The sequence below is a fragment of the Corylus avellana genome, chromosome 6, assembly GCF_965113065.1.
Source record: "Corylus avellana chromosome 6, dhCorAvel1.hap1.2, whole genome shotgun sequence".
NCBI classification, from domain to species: Eukaryota; Viridiplantae; Streptophyta; class Magnoliopsida; order Fagales; family Betulaceae; genus Corylus; species Corylus avellana.
In genome coordinates, this window is record NC_142495.1 from 27,629,467 (window position 1) to 27,648,420 (window position 18,954).

General features: G+C 35.4%; 2 protein-coding genes and 1 pseudogene across 2 annotated transcripts; all 3 read right to left on the minus strand.

Moving 5' to 3' along the window:
• Positions 1–4,406: 4,406 nt before the first annotated feature.
• LOC148585138 (heat shock 70 kDa protein 4 pseudogene) lies at positions 4,407–5,315 on the minus strand (annotated as a pseudogene).
• A 1,536-nt stretch (positions 5,316–6,851) lies between these two features.
• Positions 6,852–10,655, minus strand: LOC132186280 (heat shock cognate 70 kDa protein-like). Its single transcript, XM_088517333.1, has 2 exons — positions 10,329–10,655; positions 6,852–8,670 (listed from the first exon to the last, which is right to left on the minus strand). Exons 1-2 carry the CDS (start codon positions 10,540–10,542, stop codon positions 7,025–7,027), a joined length of 1,860 nt encoding a protein of 619 aa, XP_088373459.1. The 5' UTR covers positions 10,543–10,655; the 3' UTR covers positions 6,852–7,024.
• Positions 10,656–15,008: 4,353 nt separating this feature from the next.
• LOC148585139 (heat shock cognate 70 kDa protein-like) lies at positions 15,009–18,146 on the minus strand. Its single transcript, XM_088517334.1, has 2 exons — positions 17,835–18,146; positions 15,009–16,871 (listed from the first exon to the last, which is right to left on the minus strand). Exons 1-2 carry the CDS (start codon positions 18,046–18,048, stop codon positions 15,232–15,234), a joined length of 1,854 nt encoding a protein of 617 aa, XP_088373460.1. The 5' UTR covers positions 18,049–18,146; the 3' UTR covers positions 15,009–15,231.
• Positions 18,147–18,954: the final 808 nt, after the last annotated feature.

Consider the following 18,954-nt stretch of genomic DNA (forward strand, 5'->3'; position numbering starts at 1 on the left):
GTCCAGTACGTTCAGCTCCAGAGGCATCACAAATGGCACCAATCCGATTTGTGTTTCTTCGGTGAGTGGCCCAAGCGTGGAAATAAGGGGTGTTGCGATCCCCAAACGTATACCAATTGAGTTTGGCTCGTTGTTTCCATTTTATGTCCTCTTTCTCCAGAATGGTATCAATCTCTTTCTGCAACCTCCTGATTTCCTCCAAGTTATGAGGTGACTCATCTTCTTGAAGTGATTTCAGGTGGTCAGAAAGTTCCCGCACAGTGAGCTCCATGTTCCCATTCTTATGCCGACTCCACCTTTTTAAATCCACTGCACATTGCTGCAATTTGTTGCAGATGTTTGACATGCTGCTCTCTTGTGCCCTCTCTTCATTGTGCCTAAGACCCCAACGCCCCCATGCTTCACTTACCACCTGCTGGTAGTCCTCCTCTAGGACCCAATTAGCTTCAAACCGGAAAGCCATTTTATTTTGTTTTATTCTTCTATCCTCTTCCAGCTTGACCAACATGGGTTTGTGGTCAGAGGACCTAGCCTCCAAAATGTATACTTCACATTGCCGAAACAACGTACACCACTCCAGGTTCCCCAAGGCCCTGTCCAGCCTTTCTTTTGTAAAATCTTCACTGTCACGCCCATTTGTCCAGGTAAACTTTGGGCCAATATAACCCAAGTCAGAAAGTTGGCAAGCTTCCAAGGTTTCCCGAAAAATTGCCATCTGACTTTCTCGACGGTTTGCTGCTCCCCACTTTTCAGAATTGTCAAGGATTTCGTTGAAGTCTCCCAAGCAAAGCCATGGTGTCGGTGGGAAATTTCGTAGGTGCTTTAGAAGGCTCCATGCTTCATGTCGCCTGGTGGGATTCGGGTGTCCATAAAAGCCGGTGAGTTTCCATGTTCTTTTTGCAGTTTGGGAATAAATCGATGCATTTATGTGCCGTCTAGAGTAGTTTTCGATGATAACTTCTACCCCTTCTCTCCACAACAAAGCCAGTCCCCCACTACGACCCACCGGATCCACTAGAAACATTCCAGGCAGCCCCAACTTAGTCCTTATTCGATCCATCTTCGTTTTAAAACATTTTGTCTCAATGAGAAACAAAATGTCGGGTCTCTTTTCCTTCACCAAGAGGCAAAGGTCACGAATTGCGCGGGGGTTCCCAAGCCCCCGGCAATTCCAACTAAGTAGAATCATGGTTGTTGGCGGGGCTGCGCCGCAGCCACCGCCGTTTCACTGTCCACTGTGCGTAGAGATGGCCCCTCTATCTGGCCATTTCCCAACCTTTCCTTCCCCAATCTTGTGTCAATCTCCTTTCGGGCCCATGTCTGCTCCATAGTGTGATTGTTATCCCTTTTCCTCTTATAGCCGTACTCCCCTTCTTTTTGAGAAAGGTTTCCCTTCATGGAAGGATCCATTTTCCGCTCCTCAGTCCTCATCTTCCCTTCGGCCCCCTGTGGTATGCATGTGAGCCCACTCCCCTTTCTTGCGATATTTTTCATTCTCCTCAGAGACGAGGGTGGGCTATTCTCATTCGGCCCATGGTGCATCAGCTTAAATTTTTTTGCTGACTTGGATGGGAACGCACTAATATCTCTTTCCTCCATTCTGACTTCAAAAAGTCCCTCCACACTTGGTGGGTGGGATTTATTAGGAAACGAATCTGCCGTTACGTCTGCAATTTCCTTGGAGCTGTTTGATTCCTTGATTCCAGGCGAAAGTTTTCCCCCGTTTCTGATTTGGCTAGAAAAGTAAAAAAGATTACCTTCCTTATCAAGATGTCTTGAATTGCTAGGGTTACCTTCTGAGGCGCTTCTTTCCATCTCAGGGGAGCTTAGGCGCCGCTTCTCGCCGTCCGGTGACTGTTCCCGTCGCCATGATGAAAAAAGTCCCTCGCCTCCAGTTTTTTTGGGTCGGCCTTCCAGCTTCCGTCGTGGATCGTCAGCTCGCAAGGATACCCCCCAATCCCCTGCTCCTTCTTCACCGTGTAGGCGCCTGGGCTTTTTGAAGGGACAGCCCATTGCTTCATGCACAATACGACCACAATGGAAACAGAAAAGTGGGAGGTTTTCGTATTTGAAGTTTACCCACACTGATTTCCCTCCGATGATCAATTCTCTGCCCCGTTCAAGTGGTTTTGTAATGTCAATACGAACACGTATCCTTTTGCTGAAAAGTTTGTCTGACCAACACCCGGAGACAACATACCCGGAGAGCCTTGGGCAGTGGGTATGTTGTCTTTTAAAACTCATTAGATAAACAAGATAAAGTTGGTTTTGATTAGGCATTTTGCATAAAAATATACATAAATTAATGTGAATGCTCTAAAGGAGTAGCTTGAACAAAAATATTAAAGCATGGCTTGAGTAATTAGTTAATTATCTTTTTAGTATCTAGTTTTCATTTTTTTTTTCTATATAAGTTTCAAATCATATTACAGATAGTATATGACTTAAGGAAAAATATCAATTTAATACTTCAGTCACATTCCGTTAGCCCAAACTAACGGACTACCACGTGTCGTCACATAAAAATGTTACATGTCCTAATAAAAATAAAAATAATTAAAAAAGACTACCCTATATATATAATTTTAAAAAAAAAAAGTTCAAAAATTATTGAGTGGCCGGGCCACCCCATTTTGTCCTTTAGGGGTGGCTCAAAGGCCGATCTAGGTGTGGCTTAGCCACCCCCAAGGGATGGCCAAAAAGGTGATGGCCAAAACCACCCCCAAAGGCCAAAATGGGGGTAGCCGACTACCCTATAATTTTTTTTTGTTTTTAGGGTTTTGTTTTTAAAATTTTAAAATATTTTTATTTTTATTAGGATATGTGACATTTTTATATGATGACACGTGACAGTCTGTTAGTTTGGACGAACATAATGTAACGGAGATACTAAATTTGTCTTTTTTCGTAAGTCAGATACTATCTATAATATGATTTGGAACCTAGGTGAGAAAAAAAATAAAAAAGTGAAAACTTAAGTACTAATAACGTATTTAACTCTAAAAAAATGATTAAATATTTAAAGGAAAAGGAAAAGAGAGAAATACACTTTAAAATGATCCAATTCATGCACCATAAGTTTTGTGATCACGATTCTTGAGTAACATTCAATTGTGACTACTACCACTAACAGAAAATGTAACTTTTTTTCTATTATTTAAATTTGTTCATTTACCTTTTGCTGAAAAGTTTGTCTCCCTCCTTCATATTCAGGGCAAAATAAAATATCCTCGTAATTCATCATTTCATTTCTTATTTTCCTTAAGAATTTGATTGCATGGCTTTAATTATAAAACAGCCGATTCAACAGCTAGCTGGGCTGCATTGTTTTTTTTTTTTTTTTTTTCAAGGATCGTATGTCCAGAAAAATTCTCCACCGCAGCCGGTGAAGACACGGATTATATCATTCGTTCTCTTCTAAAACTGCATTGCCTAGCTAGTGTCTTTTCCAACGAGCTACCTTTATCGATTGGGAAACTGGCCTTGGCCATCCTACTGATCGTATAATTCATCATGTCCTGTCTCTTCCAATAAGAAGTTCATTGTTTGCCTTGCCTGTTAGCAAGCTAGGGAAAGCTAGCGGCTTCCCTTTTATTTGTCTGAAAACAAATGAAGTCTTGAATTAGTTTTTTCTAAAGTTTGGGGCCATCCCCTACTTTATCAAATAATGGTGAACACTATTATGTTATTTTTGTCCATCATTTTAGTAAATTTACCTGGTTTTCCAAGATCGCTCAAGTTTAAGCCACTTTTAAACCCTCCCCTGGCAGTGTAAATTTTCATCTATCATCATCTAGCCATCTAGGTATAAGTAAGTTTGGATTCATTTGATAAAACTTTTTAGACAATGCTTTTTATTTTTTGGTTGAAAAAAAATATTTTGATACGACAATAAAGGAAAAATAGTTTTGAGTATTTTATTTTTTAAAGTTATTTGTTAATGTTTTCTGCTTTTTTGCTAAAAAGTAAAAAAGATCCAATATTTACACCTTGATTATCCCAAAATAGGTAGCGCATAAGAATAGAGTTGGAACTTAGCAACGTAATTTGTGAGTGGACCAGCGTGAAGCTTTAGCTTTGTTGCGAGCCAGAGCTCCTAGCCGATGATTGGCTACACATTTTGTGCTCAATTGATTTTACTTTCCCTGCTATCAGGTGATAACTTCTAAATCGCCATGAAACATTAACATTCGCACCATCAAAGACAAACCCATAATTAATTACACATCATATTTCAAGTTTTCCAACTGCTACCCAACAAAGCCACATCAAAACACAATCTGGCAACAAAAAAACTAGAATTATAGGGTTGGACCAATTAAGTAGGGATACTCACGCACTGGTAACATGATCTGGCCCTTGTCCCCTGCATTCGTTATACTGATAAGAGGAGCTGGTCAAATTGCTTAATGTTGTCTAAATATTTTTGCAATGATGAGATTGCATATCAAAAGATCAAGTCCAACCAGCTTGTCCTCAAAATCATCTGCCTCCGCAAGCTGGATACCATCTAACCAATGAATCAGCTGCTTATACCGCCAGTTTAATCTTCTTCTTACGAGCAGCGTCAAGCTCATTTTGAATCTCCTTTAAATCCTTGGCCATTTTCTCCAAAACTTCCTTAGCCTTAACCGTCCTCTTGTACATATCATCTTCAATGTTGTATTTATTTGCATCCTGGACCATCCTATTAATCTCTTCTTTGGACCGTCTTGCCTTGTAATTAGTGACGGTAATCTTGCAATTCACACCACTGGTTTGCTCCACAGCAGAAACATTCAAAACACCATTAGCATCAATCTCAAAGCATACTTTGATCTGAGGAACACCATTGAGTGCTGCAGGAATGGTGGAAAGCCTAAATTCTCCCAACCAATTGTTATCCACAACTCTTACTCTCTCACCCTCATAAACTGAGAACAAAACAGAAGTTTGATAGTCACAACATGTGGTGTAGTAATACTCCATCTTGGTTGGAATAGCGGTATTCCTCGGAATCATAACAGACATCTCACCTCCAATTACCCTCACCCCTAAGGAGAGAGGTGTGACATCCAAGAGCACAATGTGTTGAACTTTCTCATTAGCCATACCAACCATGTTTGCAGCTTGAACAGCTGCTCCATAAGCCACAGCTTCATATGCTCTTATTAAGCTGCTTTCCATCAAACAAGTCCTGCAACAGCTTCTGCACCTTGGGAATTCTAGAAGAACCACCAGTAAGAATGACATCATGGACTCCTCTCTTGTCCATTTTAGCATCAGTCAAAACACTTCTCCACAAGTTTAATAGATTTCTTGAACAAGTCCATATTGAGTTCTGCGAATATATCTGAATGAAATACCACGGGATTAAGGTAAATGTCATTGATGTAGAAATTGTAATCCGTCATTATCGTGGCAAAAATTGTATTTATACCAATAATACCCTTTTTTTCCTGCTGAAAAATGAAAATCGTCTATTTCTAATCAAAATGACACAATTCACTCAGTTTTTTTTTTTTTTTTTTTTGGGAAGTATACGTATAAGCACTAAGCAGCCAATGCCACTATGATAATTCTTCTGTTATTTTGCAAGTGACCAGGCATCTAGCATCATTGATTTGAATTTGAGTCTTTATCTTCTATATGCCCTGCAAGCTGAATAGTGGAGGAAATATATATTGAGCTTTGACTACATAAACATCTAATTTAGAGTATTCACAGTAGCCTAGCCAAAAGCCTTAGCAAATTGCTGAAAAATCAATTGAGTGTGAACAAGCATTTGGTGAGCACTCTCTACTCACCAAATTTTATAAAAATAAAAATAAAAAATAAAAAAAATTCAAAACATTCTCTCCCTCTCTCTCTTTTCATTTCATTTTCCCCTCTCCTCTTGGTATACCAACCTGAATATATATTTGGGGCAGGGGCGCCATAATTATAAAACGAATTTGAATATATATATATATATATATATATATATATGACGGTTAGAAAAATATAAATTTTATAAAATATGATCATTAGATAAAAGACAAATCTTTAAAGATATAATTGTTGGAAAAAAAAATTAAAAAAAATATATATCCGAATGAAATACCAAAAGTTTTTTTTTTTTTTTTTTTTTTCTAATTGAAGAGGAAAGAGGTTACAAAGGAGGATCTTTTCTGTTTTTGAAATACCGAAAGTTGATAGCTATATAATGTCTATGTACTTTGAAAAAATGAATGGCTAAATAGAAAATATCAATTTTTAATTATTTTGACTAGCAAATTTGTTGGGCTGGCTTATCTTGACATTAGAACATGCCTCAATCCAATTTATTTAGAATTTTAATTTATACGAAAACTAATTGTGGAAACTGCATTTGCAACTTGCTCCCGTCATCTTCAACATTGACCAACAATATTATTAGACAGAAAAGTTTCCTTGTGATCCAATTTGATTGAGACATCCTAACATGTATATTCTTTGGACCTAAATCCCAGTTTTAGAGGCCCAAGTTAAAACCGAAGTGGAATCTTGAAATCCCAAATCCACCACAAATAAAATATCATTTGTTTGTTTTCTCCTGGGCTTGTTAAAAGAAAAGCCATTAGGTTTTGATCGAATATACATATTTATAATCCATCTAAAATTCTATGTTCATGGCAAAATAAAATATCCATCAGTTTATCCAAGAACTTTTTTTTTAATAGAAAGAGGGGAAAAGGGCTACAGGGGATTTTTATCCAAGAACTTGATTGCGTGGCTTTAAACTAAAACAGCCGATTCAACAAAAAGCTACGGGCATTGAGGCTCATCCTCCATCGTCGGTGGACACGTACATTTTCCCTGTTGAATAAAAGTAGTTGTTTTAAATCGCCATGAAACATTAAACATTCGCACCATCAATGACAAACCCATAAATTACACATCATACTTCAAATTTTCAAACTGCTACCCAACAAAGCCACATCAAAACACACTCTGGCAACAAAAATACTCAAAATAAGTCTGGATACATCTGCACCGATAAGGTGTTACACCTAAATCTATTGTCCTAATCGTCATCTATTTTAGTCTTTGCAATGATGGGATTGCAGATAAACTCAAGTCCAATCAGCTTGTCCTTAAACTCATCTGCCTCCGCATGTTGGATACCATCTAACCAATTAATCACGTGCTTAATAGCAGCTTCAATCTTCTCCTTACCGGCAGCCTCAAGCTTTTCACCAATCTCCTTATCATTGACAATGCTCCTCATTTTGTAGGCATAGTTCTCCAAAGCTTCCTTAGCCATAGCCTTCTTCTTGTGCTCTTCATCTTCAACTTCGTATGTCTTTGCATCTTGGACCATCCTATGAATCTCTTCTGTGGATAGTGAACCCTTGTAATTTGTAATGGTGATCTTGCAACTTACACCAGTAGACTTATCCACGGCAGAAACATTCAAGATACCATTAGCATCTATCTCAAAGCTTTCTGTGATCCGAGGGACACCTCTGGGTGCCGCAGGAATGGGGGAAAGTATAAATTGTCCCAACAAATTGTTATCTGCAACTCTTGCTCTCTCACCCTCATACACCGGGATAAAAACAGAAGTTTGGTTGTCATAGACAGTGGTGTAGTTCTGCTCCATCTTGGCGGGAATGGCGGTATTCCTCGGAATCACAACGGACATTTCACCTCCACTTACACCCACCCCAAGGGACAGAGGGGTGACATCCAAGAGCACAATGTGTTGAACTTTCTCATTGCCCATACCAACCATGTTTGCAGCTTGAACAGCAGCTCCATAAGCCACAGCTTCATCTGGGTTGATGCTCTTGTTAAGCTGCTTTCCATCAAACAAGTCTTGCAATAGCTGCTGCACCTTGGGAATTCTAGAAGAACCACCAGTAAGAACGACATCATGGACTCCACTCTTGTCCATCTTAGCATCATTCAAACAATTCTCCACAAGCTCAATAGATTTCTTGAACAAGTCCATATTGAGTTCCACAAATCTGGCACGGGTAATACTCGAGGAGAAATCAATACCATTATATAAAGAATCAACTTCAATGGTAGTCTCAACTGCAGAAGAAAGAATCCTCTTTGCTCTCTCACAAGCACTTCTCAACCTCCTGAGGGCTTTGGCATTTCCGCTAATATCTTCCTTGTGTTGTTTCTTAAATATTTCAACTAAGTATTTTACCATTCTATGGTCAAAGTCCTCACCTCCGAGGTGAGTGTCTCCAGCAACGGCTTTCACTTCAAAAGTACCATCGTCAATGGTAAGCAATGAGACATCTGTAGTACCACCACCTAAATCAAAGATCAACACATTTCTCTTACCAATGCCCGCCTTGTCAAGACCATAACCAATGGCTGCGGCCGTTGGTTCGTTGATTATTCTCATGACATTGAGCCCTGCAATGCCTCCAGCATCCTTTGTGGCCTTACGCTGTGAGTCATTGAAGTAGGCTGGGACAGTGACTACAACATTCTTCACAGTTGTGCCAAGGTAAGCCTCTGCAACCTCACGCATTTTTTTGATGACCATAGATGAGATTTCTTCTGCCGCAAAATGCTTCTCTTCACCCTTATAAGTGACCACAATCATAGGCTTGTCGGCAGGACCTTCAATGACCTTGAATGGCCAAAGCTTGATATCGTTCTGAACTAAGGAATCACTAAATCTCCTACCAATCAACCGTTTTGCATCTGCAAAATAAATTAGAGAAAAGTGATAAAATGATTCAACAAGACTAAAGTAGAAAAAGTAACAAATCTCAATATTGATGAGCTTTTATATTGGCTTGCCATTTTTTTTTTTATGGTAGCATGGGACAATATTTAGGATTTGAAAAGGAGCTTTTGCACTTAGTAGGTTCAATTTACCTCTAACAAATATAAAAAGAAAGAAAATAACAATCGGCATATTAAGAGTTGGAATGAAAAACAATGTGGCACAAGATCATGTAACCTCATAGGAGAAAGTAAAATGATTTATATTACCAATTTTTTTAAGAAGTGTATTTTGGTCAAGATCACAAGATCAAATTCATTGGTGATTTGAAATATGTGGAACAGTTACCATAAGACAGGAATCATAGACACGAAATGCAGTGCATATTCTTAACATACATAGGCCCTGCAAATGGATACCTTATAAGTAAGTCATGAAGATTAATGTCAAGTTGGATAGACACAGGAATCACAATATTTTTTCTAATTTGATTGTGGAAGGTGGAGGTTATTACAGGAACATATGTATGGAGTGTTTCAAAAGACAACAACTTTCTTGTACATTAAAAGTTACTCAGGAATGAAGTCCTGTTCGCTTAGAGGAGCAAGATAAAGATAGGTAGTAGCAAAATAACTAGTTATATACCATAAGAAGTCAAATAATTGATGTTTCAGGATTTCAAGTTACATACAAAATGAAGCAATTAATGCATAGAACCATTTAATCACTCCAACATCGGACTTAATTAGAAGTCCAATAACTTCGATCCTGAGACAGAGGATTTCCCTACACTGACCATATATAGATTGAATATCAAAGTAATAGAGAAGCAGAGAGATGAAAATAAATAAAGATTAAGGAGAATACCTTCAGAGAATAGAACACTAGCAATTCTAGGACACATGAAAAGCAGGGAAAAGTTTATATTCAGAAGGCTTCAAAACTCTGAATATAAACTCTAGCCAAAGCTACAAAGGTTAGCAAATAGTTCATGGAAATTTAAGTCCTTCAACACAAGAAAGATAGAACTCAGCAGATGGTCTAAAGCCAAAAAACGTTCTCAAATCTATTTAGGCTATATAGATTTAGCCAACTCTTATAGGAACTTTTGTGGTTTTAAAAATGGGAAACTCATTGATTAATATATTATGGAGAAGGATCAAACTTTTCTATTCATATAAAAAAAAAAATAATAATAATAATAATAAAAAAAACCCAACATTTTGCAAACTTTCAGGATAGAAAGACCAACTTCAACGGTCTTATTGTCTCGATCTTACTGAAAATAACGCCTTTTTTCACATTTAAAAAAAAAAAGAAAAAAAAAGAAAAAAAAAAAAAGAAAAAGAAAAAGAAGAGGATGAGAGATTACCAAAGACAGAGTTAGTGGGGTTCCTAGCGACCTGGTTTTAAAAATGGGAAACTCATTGATTAATATATTATGGAGAAGGATCAAACTTTTCTATTCATATAAAAAAAAAATTAAAAAAAAAAACCCAACATTTTGCAAACTTTCAGGATAGAAAGACCAACTTCAACGGTCTTATTGTCTCGATCTTACTGAAAATAACGCCTTTTTTCACATTTAAAAAAGAAAAAAAAGAAAAAGAAAAAGAAGAGGATGAGAGATTACCAAAGACAGAGTTAGTGGGGTTCCTAGCGACCTGGTTCTTGGCTGCTTCACCTACCAAACGCTCTTTGTCAGTGAAGGCAACATAAGACGGCGTCGTTCTGTTGCCCTGATCATTCACTATGATCTCTACTCGGTCATTCTGCCACACTGCCACGCACGAGTACGTCGTCCCCAAATCAATCCCTATTGCTGGCCACTCTCCTTCGCCGGCCATTCTCTACGTCTGTAAGTCAACGGAAATGAAGTAGTTGAAGCCTGAAGGAAGATTCTGAGTCTGGAACGATTACGAAAGTGAAGTGGATGACAGATTGAATATGGTCATTCTATAGACTTTATCTCTCTTCTTTACCCATTTTCAGAGAAAAAATAAATAAAAAAGAAGAAAATAATCTTATTAAAGATTTATCGTACTAAATTATATTGGGCTGTGTTTAGCAATGGAATGAAAAAGTGGAATGGAATGGAATGGTACTGTAGTAGATTTGATTGATATGAGAGAAAATAGTAAGAATGTTTTTAGGGGTGTGAATGCGGACGGTTAAAAACCGCTCGCTAACCTCTAACCACTAACTGCTTAACCGTTTAACCGTATTAACTGCTAACCGCCTAACCGCTATAACCACCTAGCGGTTAGAGCTTATTGGGTTTACTAACCGCTAACCACCTTTTTATATAATATATTTTTATGATTATAATTATAATAATATTTATACATATAACATAATCACTTGATCATTAAATCACAATTTTTAAAAAAAAATAATTAAATCACAATTTGAGTATTAATATATTATCACTATAATTTATATGATTATATCACATGATCCATTGATCATTAAATCATTTGATTACATAATAACAAATTATACATATATAATATGACATAACTCATAAGTATACCAATTCATACTAATACAACAATTAAGCATCTAGAGACTTAATTCCAATGTATGTTATAACTTATAAGTCTATATATGTTATCAATTATAATTATACATATATGTATATGAATAATATAAATGAATAATATCAATACTTAATCATATGATTTAATTACAATTCAAATACTTTATTCAAGTTAATCATATTATTAATTATTAATGTACAATGATAATGTAATTCGTATAATATCAAACTAAGTAATTGACATTGGATTAAACAATGTGTTACTTATAAACACAGTTAAAGTATTAATGTATTATTATTCTAATTTTAGTAATATTATCACTATGATTGATATGATTATATCACATGATGAATTAATTATTAAATCACATGATTATATAATAACAAATAATACATATAATCATATATATCATATGTTTTATTTGAACATCTTTTACATGTTATGTTTAACTTTTTTTATATGTTATGATAGTTGTGTTAAACTTTTTTCTATATGTTGTGTTGAATTTTTTTTTAAAAAAAGAAGTTAACCAGTTATGATTAAGTACAAGTAAATGTAAATTTGAGGTCAAATATTTTTGATTTTTTAATATGGGCTCTTTTTATAGCAATTAGGCCTAAGAAGACACTAAAAATACAAAAAACAAATGAGGGTAGAAAATGATATAGTAATAAAAAAAAAAAAAAAGCCCACAAACGCCCAAAAAAAAGTCAAAAAAAACCCAAAAAAAGGCCCAATTTTGAAAAAGTGGTTAGTGGGCGGTTACCTATTTCACTAACCGCTAACTGCCTAGCTACACGGTTAGCGGTTGCAGTTAGTGAAATCTACTAACTGCTAACCGTAACCGTATTGACACCCCTAAATATTTTGTATAAAAAAGTGAAAAAAATTTGTTTTGTAATGATTTTTTTATTTGAATAGTAATAAAAAGTGATTGATATGATGTAAAAAGTAATAATGTTTAGGTTAATTTTGAGAATAATTTTTTAGATTTTTTTGTCAGGTCCGGTCTGGCCCTTTGCCAAACACAACCTTGGTTTATGGATTTGAAAAAGTTGCCTCTGTTTCATGAAATGACTTTGGTTCCCATTCAAATTGGTTTATATATATTTTTATGTAAAATAGTTAATTAAAAATGAGTTTTAAAAGATACTATACATTTAATTATCTTTATTTATTTTTTATTTTTTTTGTATCTATATCATTTAATTTTTTTTTTTTATATATAAGGATTGTATTTTTCAACTTTTTGGAAGAAAAAAAGATGTGGAGAGAGAAATAATAGGATAAATTTTTTGGAAAAGAAAGATGTGGAAGAGAAATAGTATGAGAAAATTTTGGAAAAATAGAGATGTTGAGAGAAATAGTATATTAATGAGATGGATACGTGAACATTTTCCGCTACATGTAGTGCATGTTCACAAATGAAAAAAAAAAAAAATTGCATTTGAGATCCATAATCTAATGTTAGAGGGTTTTTTTTAGTGTTTTGCTTACCTATTTTAGATAAAAGTAAGAAATGGCTAAGTACTCTTTGTGTTTTTTCGTGGCTTTAAGTAAAGGGGTAGCTTCAACAAAATATTAGGAGTAAACACTAGAAATTATTTTTTTTGTGTCATTTCAAAATAATATTCTTTTTTAAATTATCATTAGACTTTTAATTTATCATTATTAAATTTTTATCAAATTGTAATTTTAAAAGGTACCTCATTTTTTGAGTGGACACAAGATGAATTTCTAGGATTACTCAAACATTAGAAGCATGGCTTGAGTTAGCTTAAAAAAATGATTAAATTAAGGGAAAAATATGAAAAAGCCCCTTGAAGTTTAAAGTGTGCTAAAGTGGTATATCAAACTACCAATGTATGTCAAAAATGTCACTTTTTTATTGTATTCCTATAATACCCTTATTCTCTTACAAACTAAAATAAAAAACAAAATTAATAAAATAAAAAACTAAATAATTATTATTATTATTTTTTTTTTAAAAAAAAAAGGAGTGGCCGCCAGTTGGGCTATCTTAGGGACCTCTAAGTTTTAATAGAATTCGTCAAATATTTTAATAGAAATTGACTCCAATGACTAAATTGTTTTTTTTTTGCATATCCTAGGGATCTTTGAGTTCACTTTCATAGGACAATAAACGATTTGTAATTTAGGTGAACCACAATGTCTAGTTTTGCATTTATCCGGTTATCCCTAATTTTTTATACCATACAAGCAATTTGTAATTTAGGCCAGGTACAACAATGACTTATTTTTTATTTATCCCAAGACAAACTTTTTTGTATTTATTCACCCCTTTTTTTTTCCTTTTTTTTTAAAAAAAAATTAATAATTTAGTTTAGTTTTTTATTTTATTAATTTTTATTTTTATTTTAAAGAGTAAGGGTATTATAAGAATATAATTAAAAAAATGGTATTTTTCGCACACTTTAGTAGTTTGATGTACTACTTTAACACATTTTCTTGGTCAACCAGATGAAAAATGAAAGTTTTTCCTACATTTGTTATAATGAACTTTCATATGAAAGTTTTTGGGAAAACTTCACTAAGGACTCCCAAACTTCCACCAATTTTGAAATACCCCCTGAACTTCAAAATCTCTCAATTTAGTCTCTTAAACTTTCAATTGCTCTCAATTTGGACCCTTCCGTTAATTTTAGCCATTAAAAATTCAAAAAAAGACCAAAATATCCCTGATTTTTGTTTTTTTTTTTTAATAAAAGAACGTTTTAGAAGTTGGAATTTTATACAAAAGGCAGGGGTATAAACGTCATATGAAGTTTAAAATCTGACGGAGGGGTCCAAATTGAAAGCAATTGAAAGTTCAAGGAACTAAATTGAGAGATTTTGAAGTCAGGGAGTATTTCAAAACGGGTGAAAGTTTGGGGATCCTTAGTGAAGTTTCTCCTACATTTGCTAGGGTGACTGTAGCACTTTCTTTCTTTCTTTCTTTTTTTTTTTTTTTTTTTTTTTCTTTCCTTCTCTCTTCCTCTCTCTCTCTCTCTCCCTCATTGCTTGTTCGTTCTCTCCATTTTTTAGCTTCACTGGAGTGGACGACGCCGGTGAGGCCTGGGCGTTGAGCACCCTCTCAGAACCACATCAACATCATCATCAAAACCGCACCTCCACCAAGCCATGGATACCATTCACCATGAACATGAAAATGGAGTTCAAGAGAGATGAAGGCTTGGTTTTGTAGCCCATATCTCCAACCCACCACGCCAAGAGAGACGAGAGGGAGAGATGGTCTAATCTAATTTTGCTCCCCCATTTTGTGGTCCAATCTGATTTTCAGTGCTGATTTGTCGGTTTGGTTTTGCCAAGAGAGAAGAGAAAAATAGGGAAAGATTTGATTTCCAGTTGTTGATTGTTTTGCTAAGAGAGAGAGGAGAGAGATGAGAGAGGGGTTAGATTTTCCCTAGTTTGCAAATAAAAGTAGATTTTGAGCGGCTAAAATAGCCTGCATGTCATTTGTAGAAACACAATTTCTTCACTTTAAGATATTTGAGTCGAAGGAAAAGCCACTTAAATGCCTTTCTATTATCTTACAAAAAAAAAAAAAAAATGCCTTTCTATTAGCTAAAAGTTGCTTGCTTAAATGAAAATCACCAAAAAAAAAAAGAAGTAAATAATTAAATATTTCAAACAACTAGGAGAATTAAAAAACAAAGAAAAGAACCGACATATAGGATTTTACACTAAAACAGCCGATTCAACAGTTGGGCTACGGCGATTTACTCTCCCTGTTATCAGCTAAAAACTCCGAATAAACTTAAAAGTTGTTTTAAATCGCAATGAAACATTACACATTCGCAGCAATCCATCAATAACAAAACCATATATAAATTAAACATCATATTTCACTTTTTCCAATTGCTACCGAACAAAGCCACAACAAAACATAAGTCTGGACACTCTGATAAGGTCCTATTAACGGACTCTAATTGTCATCATCAAAATAATTGTCTTCTATTTTATGAGACGACCTGCTTAATTTCTAGATATTTTCGCAATGATAGGATTGCAGATAAACTGAAGTCCAATCAGCTTGTCCTTCAACTCATCTGCCCCAACATGTTGGATACCATCTAACCAATTAATCACATGCTGAATAGCAGCTTCAATCTTCTCCTTATCAGCAGCCTCAAGCTTTTCACCATTTTCCTTATCATTGACAATATTCCTCATTTCGTAGGCATAGTTCTCCAAAGCTTCTTTAGCCCTAACCTTCTTCTTGTGCTTATCATCTTCAACTTCGTATATCTCTGCATCTTGGACCATCCTATGAATCTCTTCCGTGGATAGTGAACCCTTGTAATTTCTAATTGTCGTCTTGCAACTTACACCGGTAGACTTATCCACGGCAGAAACATTCAAGATACCATTGACATCTATCTCAAAGCATGCTTTCGTATTAGGGACACCACTGGGTGCTTCAGGAATGGGGGAAAGCGTAAATTCTCCCAACCAGTTGTTATTCACAACTCTTGCCCTCTCACCCTCATAAACCGAGAATAAAATAGAAGTTTGGTTGTCATACTTAGTGGTGTAGTTCCGCTCCATCTTGGTGGGAATGGCAGTATTCCTCGGAATCACAACGGACATATCACCTTCATCTACACTCACCCCAAGGGACAGAGGGGTGACATCCAAGAGCACAATGTGTTGAACTTTTACATTACCCATACCAACCATGTTTGCAGCTTGAACAGCTGCTCCATAAGCAACAGCTTCATCTGGGTTAATGCTCTTGTTAAGCTGCTTTCCATCAAACAAGTCTTGCAACAATTGCTGCACCTTGGGAATTCTAGAAGAACCACCGGTAAGAACGACATCATGGACTCCACTCTTGTCCATCTTAGCATCACTCAAACAATTCTCCACAAGCTCAATAGACTTCTTGAACAAGTCAATATTGAGTTCTGAGAATCTTGCACGGGTAATACTTGAGGAGAAATCAATACCATTATATAAAGAATCAACTTCAATAGTAGTCTCAGTTGCAGAAGAAAGAATCCTCTTTGCCCTCTCACAAGCAGTTCTCAACCTCCTGAGAGCTTTGGCATTTCCGTTGATATCTTCCTTGTGTTGCCTCTTAAATATTTCAACAAAGTGTTTTAACATTCTATTGTCAAAGTCCTCACCTCCGAGGTGAGTGTCTCCGGTGACGGCTTTCACTTCAAAAGTTCCTTTGTCAATAGTAAGTAAAGAGACATCTGTAGTACCACCACCCAAATCAAAGATTAATACATTTCTCTTATCATTGGCCACAATGTCAAGACCGTAAGCAATGGCTGCGGCTGTTGGTTCACTGATTATTCGCATGACATTGAGCCCTGCAATGCCTCCAGCATCCTTTGTGGCTTTGCGCTGTGAGTCATTGAAGTAGGCCGGGACAGTGATTACAACATTCTTAATAGTTGTTCCAAGATAAGCCTCCGCAATCTCACGCATCTTTTTGAGGACCATAGATGAGATTTCTTCTGCAGCAAAATGCTTCTCTTCACCCTTATAAGTGACCACAATCATAGGCTTGTCAGCAGGACCGTCAATGACCTTGAATGGCCAAAGGTTGATATCATTCTGAACTAAAGAATCACTAAATCTCCTACCAATCAACCGTTTTGCATCTACAAAATAAATAAGAGAAAAAGGATAAAATGATTCAACAAAACTAAATTAAAAGATCATGTAACCTCATAGAAGAAAGTAAAACAATTTATGTTGCCAATTTTTTTAAGAAGTGCTATTTTGGTCAAGATCGTCTATTTTTTTTGGGTGAAGATCAAATTCGATGGCGATTTGAAATATGTGGAACAGTTACCAATACTAGTATATGATTGGTTGTAAGTTTATTTTATTTGTTATTATTTTTATAACAAAAGTCATAAAGAAAGTGCATCTTAATATTTTTTTTTGATAAGTATGTGCATCTTAATATTTCATAAGATATCGATTCAAATGATTTTCATGAATGTTTTTTAGCTCTTGATAGAGTTTTGAATTGAAAATTGACATCTATATATTTATAGTTTTTAGGTCCAAACCTCTAATAATAAATACAAAGGATTCAAAAAACAATTAACAATGGACTTTTATATATATATATATATATATATATATATATATATATATATATATATATAAAGAGGAGAACCTTGTATGCATGACCTACCAATTAGATGTGGTACTGTGTTAATTTATCCAAATTACTCCTAAAATTAAAATATATATGAAAACTAAAAATACAATATTATTTTAACAAAAGGAAGGCTCACGGGTGGGTGAACCATCCCCACTCCCTAAGGTTGAGAGGGTCGTACCCCTCAAGGCTGAGGCCTGAGGGGATGATCAACTATGCCCTTAGCCTTCCTTTTATTTCCCCTTTTTTAAAAAATAAATAAAAAATAAATCTGTTCGATTCCGATCAAAGCTTCTGTTTTTCGCTTTAGACATTTTTGGAGATGAAACTAGAAGAATGCAATCAGAAATACCCCCAGGACAATCAGATTCTTAAATACTACCAGTCTACCAGATAAGATCATAAGAGATTCATAAATTTGGACGTAAGATGGGTATACACTAAAAATTACCAAAGATGGAGTTTGTGGGATTCCTGGCGACCTGATTCTTGGCTGCATCACCGACCAAACGCTCTTTGTCAGTGAAGGCTACATAAGACGGGGTTGTCCTGTTGCCTTGATCGTTCACTATGACCTCTACTCGATCATGCCGCCACACTGCCACGCACGAGTACGTCGTCCCCAGATCAATCCCTATCGCTGGGCCCTCTCCTTCGCCGGCCATTCTCGACTCCCAGAAGGATCACGAAACTGAAGGAGATGAGAGGTTGAAGATGGTCACTTTATAGGACTTTTGCTTCCTTGCTCAAGAAGTAGACACAGTTTTCAAAAGCTGCCTAGTAAACAGAGAATCTTTTCGTACCAAATTATATTGGTTGAGGGATTTGAAAAAGTTGCCTCTTTTTCATGAAATGACTTTCATTCATTTCTAAAGCAATACGGACTACTAACTTTACTTTACCTCAGAAGGATTCCCCTTCATTTACAAAAAATTAAAAAAAAAAAAAAAAAACCTGACCTCATCCGAGTGTGCGACTTCAAAAAACATAATAATCGCAATTAATTAATATTTCAAACAACTAGGAGAGAATTAAAATAAAAAAAATAAAAAATAAAAAAAGACGGGATTTTACACTTCAAGTCAAATTTTGTTTTTAATGGTTAATATAAATTATCGTAGTGGTTTTTTCTCACGCACGCAGATGATTTGAAAATTATTAATGCATAATTCATGTCTCCTGGCCAGGCACAAGTGCTTCTGTTTGGCAACGGACCAAATGACCTGTATTATTTCTCAAAAAAATTTAACTTTCTAACATTTTTGTTTTTTATATTACATAAATTACTTTTTAGTACCATTTAAATAATAAAGTTACCACAAAATAAATAAAAAATTTCACTTTTTCATACCTAATATTCTTAATCTTTTCCACATCAATTAATTTCTGATATAATAAAAAAGCTCAAGGCCTTTGCCGAACAGGCCATATGTACTATAGATTATACATGATAGTAGTTTGTGGGTTATTATCTAAAATTCTTCGATAAAAGATTTGGATCAATGAGCTTTAGAGACATTATTTTGATTGAAAAACACGATAAATGATAGATAAATATTGAAATCAATGTT